Source organism: Numenius arquata, chromosome 12, assembly GCF_964106895.1.
Source record: "Numenius arquata chromosome 12, bNumArq3.hap1.1, whole genome shotgun sequence".
Taxonomy (NCBI): Eukaryota; Metazoa; Chordata; class Aves; order Charadriiformes; family Scolopacidae; genus Numenius; species Numenius arquata.
In genome coordinates this window covers 14,007,389-14,018,919 of record NC_133587.1, presented here as the reverse complement: position 1 = coordinate 14,018,919, position 11,531 = coordinate 14,007,389, and the positions used below count along the sequence as shown (strand labels likewise).

The following is an 11,531-nucleotide window of genomic DNA, read 5'->3' as shown; positions in this document are numbered from 1 at the left end:
AGAAACTGGGCTTGGAAGAGTCTTTCACTGGAATGAAACTATTTGGCCTCCCTTCTTTATACCTGACAGATTTGATGGCTATTTCTGAATCCCAATAGATTGTAACCTACAATGATATCATATCACTTCCAGATGTTTTTCTGAGTTCTCGTATTACAATAGGAATCTGTGAGATGTCTGAGGTAGGTAGCAACAAATTTTTGTCCCCTACCTGGAGGAGCTCTTTCTGTTACTTGTGACTAATAGGAACCTGCTCCCACATTTAATGGCAGCATCCTCTAGAAAGCTGCGCAGAATAGATTTAACCATCTGCTTGGTAATATGTATATAATCCAGATCCCTATTTCATAATGTTAATTCAAGAAAATGTTGTCTCGAGCAAAACCTGCATGGAGGCTTTTAATAAGAAAAGTGAGCGGTGTCGAGGACTAGTGCTTGGAATGTATCGTAAGAGATGAAACTCAGTCGAACACGAGTTATACCTCTTCAGTGTTTTGGAAACAGCTAAAGATAATAGGATTAGTGGAAAAATATTCCATGCAGAGAAATATGCTCAAGGTAGTACTGAGTCAGAAGATGGCAGTAATGACACCAACATCCCTTGTCTTTGTTCTTTACTTTGAAACTAAGTTACAGCTGGCACTGTGAGTATTGCAAACTTTCTAAGATAGTACAAGCTCAGAGTGATCTGGAAAATATTGAATAAAAATAAAAGGTCGGCTAAGCAAGTCTTGCCCTGCCCACTCTGCTCCTTCAGGGTCAGCCTTGTCCTTCAACTTTGCTTTCAGCAAACACCACAGTGGCTTCCTGCAAGTGCTGCAGCATCTATTCTGGGTGCTTAGGAAAAGCCTTTCTAGTCCCTCCAAGGCTGGCTGCGTATCTGCTCCTGTTCTTCTTTGCAGTCTCCCTAACTGTGCTGCTGATGTGGGCTCCCTTTTGACTGGTGCTGATTTTTTCTGTCCCTGTCATCTCAACCTGCACATAAGGAGCTTTCTCCACTGAGGATGTTCAGGTGTTTTCCAAAGGGAATATCCCCTCTCCCAGCACAGGGTTCTGTCCACCTGGAGTCAGCAGCCAGCACGAAGAGCCAGGTGCTGCCTCTTCGGCTGTTCAGCCTTTTAAAAAAAGCACAATGTGTATATAGTAAACTGCAAACAGCCAAATTAAATGTCGTGTATTACAGCCGTCTCTGCAGTTTCATTAACTTTTATTTATAAATTGAGCTACAACCATGAAAAATTGTGTTTTATTTTAGAAAGGCGCTTATTGGAGTACTCTGACTCTTATTCTATTATATATGAAGACAAAGAGTTTAAGTTCAAAATTCACTGCTAATGGAGAAGAACAGTTTGGCTGTTTGACATTTTCAGACTGTTTCAGTGTCGCTGCTTTGCTGTACCTCTCTACTTCCTTTTCCATGATAGAGCATTGTAGAGAGAAACTGCCGGATCCAGGCCTTTTTGGCATTTCCTGGAAAGTGTCATTGTGTTAGTGTATAAAGGTGAACTTGTAGTTCTGAATAATTGATGGCTGGTAATTAGTTCTTTATCTTCAGAAAGGAAGAAACTTATTAATGAGGATGATGCATAAGAGATCAATGCCAACGTGCCTGACATCGATTAATGATTTCATCGAGTAATGAGATTTAGAAAAAGCAGCTGGTATCTGTATTTGCTCACATAGTTATCTGCAAATGTGCTGATAACTTGGTGGGAGCAGAAAACAGACAAGGTACCACTTAAAGGGTACAGGCAACTGGGCAGAGGTCTTCTCCCTGATACTCGCTGAGTTAGCCTACTATTAACTCGGTATTTCAGGTGATGAGCAGCTGTGGTTTGGGTTTCTTTTTTCGGTGGGGGTGAAATGTCTGTGCACATGTACATGTGTAAATATGGGTGAGCCCCTATTTGAAGCTGTTCCTGAAGACAAAGTTTTATTAATAAAAATTGAAATTGGGAAGACAGATGGGTGAAGCTGCAAGTGGTATCAGGAGAACAGCACAAGGTGTTAAGTTTCCTTCCTTTAACCCTGGTGTGCCCACTAGTGACAATAAAAAAATTAACAGATCATGTTTTAGACCAAACTTTACAGTGCACAATATAAGGAAGTGGAAACTTTAATCTACCCTTTGAACTTTACCTATAACTTTCACCCATGAATCCTGCTGTGACTAATTTGTAAGGATGATACTGCATAGTAGGTAGCTCTGTAACAAAAGCTGCAAACTGTGTGTGTATTTATCTGAAGGTATATACATACTGCTTGCCCTGGGGGAGAAAAAAGTTTACTATATTTGATCAGACTGATCTTGATGTGCAAGGAACCCCTCAAAGAAAGATAAGGATCTCTGTATGCACCCATAGGGTGTGTGATGCTGTGTATATGGAGCACACTTTTTCTAGCCTCTCTAGGAATCTGTCTGTGCCCAGAGAGTTGACTGGCAGTCGTGTTTTGGTGACCTGTGCACCATTGAAGAAGTGTGTAGAACTGCTAAAAGACGTTTTCCTTTCCTTAAAAGCAGCGCGTGGGCTGTGGAGTATTCCCCTTAATTTTGGGAAGAGGAACGGTGCTGTCTCTAGGGGGCAGAGGCAGCCTGGCTACTGCCTGTGAGCTGCCTGTCTGCTGGAGGTACCAGGGATGTACACGCTGTAGGGCGCTGGAGGAGTTCCTCCGCAGTTCTATTCTAGCCTGGTAGCAGGCTTAGATATTTGCAGACTAATTTGTTTGTTAAATATTTCAAAAACATATATGTATTTATTCAAGTCCAGGAGCTGATTTTACTTTTTTTATAGGTTTTCTTGGTCAAATGCATTTGGTGTCATAATATGATGGAGCTTTTAGTTGTTTCCCGGGGCAGGCTGTACCAGGCTGTACTCATGCACATGGGTAAAACTCAGGATTAAATTTTCTTCTCTCACCTGACCCAGTGAGGGAACAGTCTTATGGAGTCAAGGAGTGTCAAGCAAAACTCGAGAAAACCTCAAGTAAACTTCAGAGCCTAGGTTAACGGTTTCTTTTTTAAGCTGCTTGAGACCTTGCTTGAGTTACTAGCAACAGCAAAATAAACTGTGATAATATACACTAGGATGGGGTCAGATTAGAACTTTTGCCATTTTTATAAAATAATATTGTATTGGAGACAATAGCCCAGAAAGCTAGAGATCTAAGAAGACCTTTTTGCAGGGGTTTCAGTTCTTTGTGCTGGATCAAAGGCCACATTATATAAAAGTATATACAGTTGTGTGTTACTTCTCGGTTACTGTCAGCATTTCAGAGCACAACTTGTCCTTGTCTTGCTTGATGGTTCATCACTGAACCAGTATCATGGTCCTGTTTTGAATTTCAGGGGTTCCCTTGGCTGCAAATGAGTTATACTGATGGTACGTCTGTTTTATTTTTAAATTATACGTTCCTGATCCGGCAGCATGTTTTCTCATTGCCCTTCTCCAGCGATACAACTTATTTTAGTAGCTGGATTTCATCCCACCGCTATACATCCAGTCCTCAAAGATGTTGTTGTTGTCTGGAAGACTATTTCAATCTTCTTGTATTGCTAATATCTATTGACTTTTATCATCAGAATTTTCTATTGGAAGCCAACCAGTAATGTTAATGTAATAATTAAACTTTAACAAGACTCTAAAAGTACTTAACTGTTAACCTCATGTCCTTATGATCTCTGCTGGCAGCCCAGTCTTGTTGCCTTTCTCTTCTAAGGCAGTTCCTTGCTGCACGTATTTTCTGTAGTAATGCCTATTTTCATATGTGCTGTTCAATTGGATGTTCTGCTAAAACATCGACAGATGTGACCTCATCATATTTGTTTCATTTACAAAATTACTTGTGTGTTGTAGGAGTTCTGGGTGTTTGTTTGGTTTGTTGGGGTATTTTTTTTTTAAGGTTGGATCTATCTATTTCCACTTGAATACCCATGTTTTATTTTAGCTATTTTTTTGTTTAGCTCTACAACTTTATTCCTTCATAGTTTCTTCTACCAAAGGCCTTGTACAAAGACCAGTGGCTCTGGAGTTGATGCTGTGCTGCTTGTTCAGCAGTTAGATTATTACCAGCTCAGCGTTGTCATTAACTGAAATATTGACTTCAGGGTATGGGAGTTTTGTGCTAATATCTCCCTCATTTTAGTTTATCCTGTCCTTGCTGCAGTCATCCTGCATCCTCTTGTGTTTTTTGGTTTCCTTTCTCACAAGAAAGTGTTCTTGAGTTGAGATGATCCTTTATAAGGTTTTAGCCTGATTTAGTTCAACTCAACATTTGGCTTTACACTATTTGTGTAAAGTTGTCTTTTCTGATCGGTCCTTTTTCTAGATTCTTGTAGATTATTTCTAACCTCTTTCTGCTTACCCAGTTAGAGGTAAGGATCTTATCTTCTACTCCTCTTCACATTGCTTATGATGCAAATATTTTTTTTCTTGGGTTGACACCTTTCCTTGGAAGAAGTATTAAGTTGCTCTGCTTTCCATTCCCTAAGCTCTTGGGACCTCAGTAAATCACTTAGTTTATCCAATTTTTATCATTCTGAACATGAATTGCACACTTAAATTTGTTTCTTCCCTTTTATTTAGTTTATATATAAACAACTGGTGATCACTTGAATTTAGGGTTGGATTTTTTTTTTTTTACAGCTTGTTCTTTGCTGCTCTTTTCTTCGCTGCTTTGCAGCACCATCTCTGTGTTTCAAGGCTCTGTATTGTCATATTGTCATATTGTCTGTATTGAACCTGTCCCGGGTTAGATATGGGTCCAGAAGACATCCAGAGCCCCAAAAGAAAATCACCTTCATAGTTACCGTGTGACTTAAGGCTCTCAAGTATTTCATGTGAAACGGGTATTAATGGTACAGTTTCCCTCCTGGTTTGGGCAAGGGTCAAAACAAAAGGGACTGGAGCATCTCTCTGAGGAAAGGCTGGGAGACGTGGGTTTGTTTAGTCTGGAGAAGACTGAGAGGAGATCTCATCAATGCTGAACAATATCTAAAGGGCAGGTGGGAAGAGGATGGGGCCAGATTCTTTTCAGTGAAGCCTGGTGACAGGACAAGCAGCATCAGGCACAAATTGGAACACAAATTCTGGCTGGGCTTAAAGGTGCCAGAGCCCTAGAACAGGCTGCCCAGAGAGGGTGTGGAGTCTCTGTCTCTGGAGATATTCAAGTGCACCTGGACTCGTTCCTGTGCAACCTGCTCTGGGTGGCCCTACTTTGTCGGGGGGGTTGGACTAGATGATCTCCAGAGGTCCCTTCCATCTCCTGCCATTCTGTGAGAAGAAGAATAAAAGCGCGGGGGGGAGAGCTCTTCCTGCTGTTGAGGAGCCTGTGCGGCTTGTCCGAGCCCTGCTGGTGGGGTCCTGCAGCCGAGCTGGCTCCGGGAGCGGGGCCGGGAGCCGCTGCCAGTGCAACACCCCCCCCTGCGGGCTGGTCCCGCCGGTGCCGCCGGGGCGGGGGGGGGACACGGGCTTCGGGGAGTGAGGGGGCAACGGGACACAACCACAGAGAGAGGGGGAGCCAGAGGTTAAATGACACTAAAAGCAAGTGTTAGGTTTAATGAGGAAAAAGTGTTTTATTACATCCAGAATACTCTGAGTAAAAGCGTGCCCGGCACCGCTGGAATTTCTTTTGCAAGTTGAGTGTCTAAAATAATCCCCTGTTGTGTTGATGATTAAACAGGTGCTTTATCCTGTTGGTCATCGCTTTCCTTTTCCTGTGCAAATTCAAGCTTGGTCGATATTAATATGCCTCCTACTTTCTGCTCTTTATTTCTTATGAGAGGCATGCTTTTTTTTTTTTGTAAAGAAGTTGCCAATGGAAAGCAATTTTTTAGAAGGCTGTTCAAGACTGTGTCTCTGCCCGTGTATAAAGCCTAGGAGTGCAGTAGCACACGATGTGATTAGGTATTTAGCAGTTAACTCTCTCGAAAGTAAAGTGAATAATCATGAAAATTACTATTTTCAGCTGCAAATGCCTGTGAGCTGTTCCTAACAGCCGCTCTAACAAAAGACCCTCTGAAACCTGCAGTTTCTCGCCGCCTGGCTCTGCCAGAGGGTCGCTTCTCCCTTCCCATCCCCGTGCCGCTCCGCTTAACGCAATTCCCTGCATTTACTCTCCATCCCCGCTGGAAACAGGGCAGGAGCAGGAAACCTCGATTTGCTGGCGAGATGCTGCACTTCAGCCGCTGCCGATAGGAGATTTGTGTGTGTGTGTGCGCAGCTGGGCTCGAATAGGAGGAGGGGAGGGGGGGGGAAAAATCCCCAAACCAGCCCACAACCCAGCCCCTGAGGAATCCGTGGGAGGGGGGACCGGGGTGCTGCCCCCCGCCGCGGCGGGGCAGCGGGGCCGGCTCTGCGCGGGCGCGGCCGGCGCTGGGCTCGGGGGGAGCCTCCCGCCCGCCTCCCGCCCCGCTCCCCGCGCCTCCCGCCGCCACTTCGGCGGCTCCGCCGAGCCCAGCACCGCGGCTCCGGCTGCCGGGGCCGCCGCCGCGCCCGGGCCGCCAATGCGGGGGATATTGGCAGGGAGGCAGCGGCACGGCGGCAGCGGGTAGGGCAGGTGAACTCCGGGGAAGGATGACCGGCGTCGCCGCGATCGTCTTTCTCCTGCAGCTTTTGCCCAAGGCGGAGGGACAGGTCTTCGCAGGTGAGTGCCGCCCGCTCCCGCGTCGCGTCCTTCCCTGCCCGGCTCCCCCGGGGCATTTCTCCCCCCCCACCCCGCCTCCCGGGGCAAGGCAGCTCTCCCCGGCAGCCTGAACTCTTCGCTCCATCCTCTTCCTCCAGCCCCTCGGCCTCGCAGCGAGCTCCCTGTGCCAGCCCCGGAGCAGGCAGGGGATGGAGCCGGCTCTGGGAAGGCGGCTGGGCGGCGGGGGAAGGAGCAGTCTTATTAAAAGTCGGTTTTTCCGGCGAGGCGTGGAGCCCCGGCAGCGCTCGGTGCCGGCGGGGGCTGCGGAAGGCTTTGCCGGGTGTGCTCGGTTCTGCGGGGACCCTGCTGGGGCTAACGGCAGTGTCGGCATTTCGGACTCGGGGGGCTCGCTCCTGGGAAAGTTGCGTGTGGGGGGAAATGAAAGCATCGCCTTTATTCTTGGATTCACGACATTTGGGTCCTTTCTGTAGTAAGCAGCCTCTCCGAGCGCAAGGCAGGAGTTGGCTTCTGAAGGATGTTGCTGCCTTTCTCCGCCGGGCGAAGGGCTCTGGGGCTGCTCGCAGAAGTTTCGCAGCAGCTTTTCCCTACCTTGCATCCCACGGCTCAAGTAACTTTCTCGGGGGGGGGGGCCCTCAGCTACTCAGACTGGCTCCTTCCAGTTGTCACTTTCTCTGATGTTAAGGAATACTTTGCTCCCTGGCATGTGTACATTAATAGTAGCCAGCTATTTTCCTACTACTACAAGTTCCTTTAGGCGTAGTTTGAATTACTTGAAGATGACAGGTGCTCGTAGAGCTAGTTTTCTCCTCTTGTGCTGTGTTGTAGGTAAACCAGAGATATGCATGGCTTGGATTTTTCCATTGGATCTTTTAATATGGCATTAATTTTTTCATGCAGTTTCTATTTATATTTAAAAAAAAAAAAAAAACAGTTATAACTTTCTTCTCTCCCGACTTCATGTATCTAGCTAAGCTGGGGTGTTTTTAAATTTTTTTTTCCCCTGTCTGTAAAAATTCTGTGTGCAACATTGCTTATTAGGGATAAATGTCAGTGCTTCAGACTTGGTTTCGTACCTCCAACCTGTCCAAGTTTAGTTTCTCTCAAACAGTGGCAGATTTTTTCTCAGTTAAGACTGAGAGCTCAAATGACTTGCTCTTGTTGCTTTAAACTAGCAATAGTGCAGAGTGCAGGAGATGCTGAGTCTGCAGCCAGAGCACTATATGTGCCTTTAACTGAGGTCTTCGGTGCAGTATATGGCTCAGAAGAAAGTTTGGGGTGTGAAGGGCCGGGTGGGCACGGGAGACCCCCGCGCAGCTCAGGGAAGGAGATGGTGTAATCATCCCACCACCATGGGATCTTGTTTACATTGCTAGGCAACTGCACAGATCCGCAGATTTATTAGAAAGGCTGGAAAATCTAACCTAGTTAAACAGCTTCTTCCTTGAGTAAGCAATATGTGGAGCTATTTATTTTTTTTTTTCTTTTTCTCTCTCTTCCAACTGTGTTTTCATGTTCTCGACACTTGTCATATCTATTGAGATTAGATCCTCGGCTTTTGATGAATCATTTAGCCAGATGCTTAGAAAAAAGAGTTTTCTGTGAAAATGGCGAACTTTTAAGGGGGCAGAAAACACTTTGCATTTGAGGGAAATAGCAGTATAACATAAGCTATATGAGCTAAACACATGCAAATTTAGGGATTAGTCAGATGACTTCATTATTTTCAGAAAGCCATGAAATATTTTGTTTTAATCATCAGTACGGGGGGGGGGGGGGGGGGAAGTGACTCTGAGGTTTCCTAATCACTGGCATCACCTTTCATCTATTTTGGTGCACTCCTTACCATTCAAAATAAGAGGAGCTTATTTTAATAAATAATGTTTTCTGAGCTGCTTCTATTAACTAAGTTAAAAGAAAAGTTTTCTTCTCTTAGACTATATATCTGGCATGAAGCATAGTGATCTGGACTCTGTCCATATAGCTGATATTTTTATGGTAAAAAGCGAAGTTTTTCAGATGCACTTTTGTCTCTAACATTTCAGTGAAGTTTGGAGAGATTCCAGTTAATGCCATCGGTGTGTTTTCGCATCTTCCATCAGGTGGTGCTGTCTCCATAACTATTAGGATGCAAATACTGCCTGTCTCTGACTGAATTATTTTTCAAAGCCGAATGCATTTATTCAGCAGCCTTTTGTTAAACATCCCGAAAAATCACTGTACAAGAAGCTGGCTGGGTTTTTTTGATTTATTTTCTTATATGGTAGTTGGGCTAAGAAGAAGGAAAGCCCCAAGTCAAGACAAAATGGTATTAAGTTCCTACCCGAGTGGCACAGCTGCTGCTTCCACACCTTATCCACAACATATAAAATTAGAAATACTACGAAGTGACAGTAGAACACTGATGGCTTCTTCCTGGAATACCTAATTTCATGTGACAGAGCTGGTTAACACTCATTTCTTTATGTAATTTCTGTATTGCTCGATTTATAAATCTTCTCCCCAGCAATTATTTTCAGTTGCCTCTGTATTTATTTATAACTGAAGGTATTCTTTTGAGGTTCTGAACTTTTTGTTAGCTTTTTTTAGGGTCAGCTACTAATTGAATTCCTCTACTTGCCCACAGAGAGAGAAGTAACACCAGGTAATTCTAGTAATTAGTGATTCTTTCAGGGTTTCAGAAATTAAGGAACTTTGCTTATGGGGAAGTTTTTTTCCTTAAGGCACATGTACAGTTTGTCTCCCACCAAATACGTGGAGTATTCTTGCAGTTGCTGTGCACTTTGCTACGGTCTGTTTTGTGTCCGTTTTTAGCATGACAGAGCAGAGAATAGAGAGATTAAAGTCATTTGCAGCTGTGAAGAAGCATTCAGGGGGAAAAGTAGGACAGGGGGTTTACATTGGGACTGTTCACCTGAACACATGATTACTCTGACATCAGAAGGCAAAAAAAGGGTCAATGTTTGATTTCTTCATTATCCTCCTCCTTTTCTTTGCTATGGCAGAGCTCCCGAACGTTTGGACATGGAGCTGTTTGCTGTCAAAGACTGCTGCCACCTCAGAAAGTTACGGGAGCTGATAGTTCATTACCCATGGTTTATCCAGGGAAGATGAAAGGGGAGCGAACTGCAAGGAATTTTTGGGGGAAGATTAATTCATTTACTAGGAGTTCATTTACTCACAGGTTTTGCTGTCAGTAAATTGGCAATGAAAAATGGATCTCTCGGAGCAAGCCACTCTGTGTGGCAATTGTTAACAATGCAGCCATTTAACTCAATAATCACTTTTCACTCCCTCTGGGGAGCTGTTAGCTCTACAATTCAACTTTATTTTTCATTCCTGGCTGGCTTGGTTTGTTTTCTAATACATAAACAATTATTATTAAAAAGATGTTGTGAAATTGCCTATTTCAACAGTGGCAAGGAAAGGTCAGTGTGTGTATAAAGGCATATGTGAATCTCTGAGTGATAATCCTTCTCTCTTACAAATGCAGAGCCCTTCTTTACTGCCTGTCCGAAAGTCCCTCAGCTCTGCTCTTCCTGTTTAATTGTACTTTTTTTAGTCTGTTATGCTTTATGTGCAGGCCCACGTGCTCTAGTTTTCATTAATATTATGGGAATGATTTGGGACACTTACTGTAGAATATTACAGTATTTTTTTAGAAGGCACCATCATCTGTTACCATGGAAACCTGTATAGTGGTAAAGATGTAGGTCTGAGGCTTTGTGAACCTCGAAAGATACGGACAAGGGTTGTTTCTTACAGGAACAATTACTTTTGAATATAAAATCCAGTTAAGTGGAGAGAAGAAAAGGAAATAAATTGATCTGTTCAGCATTGCACTGACAATCCCTCTTTTGAATAACATTCTGTATAGAAGGATCAGTGTCTCACTGATTCTCTCTCTGTATGCGTATGGGTTTTTTTTTTTTAAAGCTCATTATTTATCATAATAGTTGTTTTATGCCTCTGGTAATTTTCATTATAATTTTATAAATTAGGTAAACGAATGTGTATTGGCAGGTATTGTTCTTTGCTTGAATGGAAAGTGCTGAATGTAGAATGGAGAGGTGTGCAACATTTGCGCTGGAGCTTAAATGTTTTGGCAATGAGCAAATCTGAGACTGACTTAGCATGGCCCTAGTATTACAAAAATAAGACAGATGCCATCTGAAATCCACTTCCCAAAATCTGATCGAGGTATATATGGGTTTGCTCACTAATGCAATCAATAAGAGCAACAACACTTATCTGTTTTGCCGCAGAAATCCTGAAGCCTAGTTAACATTCATAAAAACTCTTGTGATGTTTGGGTGACGAGCAGCAGGAGCGTTTGTGTGTATTGCTATATAAAGCATACGTCTTTTAGAGAGAGATGTCTTAATTTTTTATGGAAACTGCTTCAGTCTGTTTCCTCGGTGTCTTGTAATGCCTAGATAAAATATGTAAAGAAGCTTCTCAAAGGTGCTTGTAGGTACATTTATAGACAAGGCTTTCCTTGCAGAGAATTTAAAGAGGAGCAGTGTATAGAGGTCCCCCCGCTGTTATAAACTGACCCAAGCTGTAGTCCAGATTTTCCAGCTGCTATGCGAGAAACCTCCTGTTGCCTCAGTACCGGAGGGCTCCACTTGCACAAAGAAGGGCTTGCGGGTTGATGTTTCTTGGCTCTGTGTTGTCATTCTTGAGAAGAACATGGTGCACTTGGCTTTTATGGTATTTCTGAACATTTTATGGAGCAATATTATTTAGCTCATTTAAGCCAGTGTATTTGGCCAAAAGTCCTTTTTTTCTGGTGCTATTCACATTCATATCACTTCATTTAAATGATACTTGCTTATGGGCGGAAATCCTTACCCACCTTTTGACCAATTGCCTTCTTGGCCCTGTGTTGC

General features: G+C 43.7%; 1 protein-coding gene across 1 annotated transcript in view; it reads left to right on the top strand.

Annotated features, from left to right (window-relative positions):
- The first annotated feature begins 6,572 nt into the window (after window positions 1-6,572).
- The window catches only part of PTPRT (protein tyrosine phosphatase receptor type T), a 477,289-nt gene continuing 472,330 nt past the window's right edge, over window positions 6,573-11,531 (top strand). Inside the window, exon 1 of the mRNA XM_074157294.1 lies at window positions 6,573-6,642. Coding sequence (XP_074013395.1) covers window positions 6,573-6,642 — 70 coding nt within the window. The remainder of the gene's footprint in view (window positions 6,643-11,531) is intronic.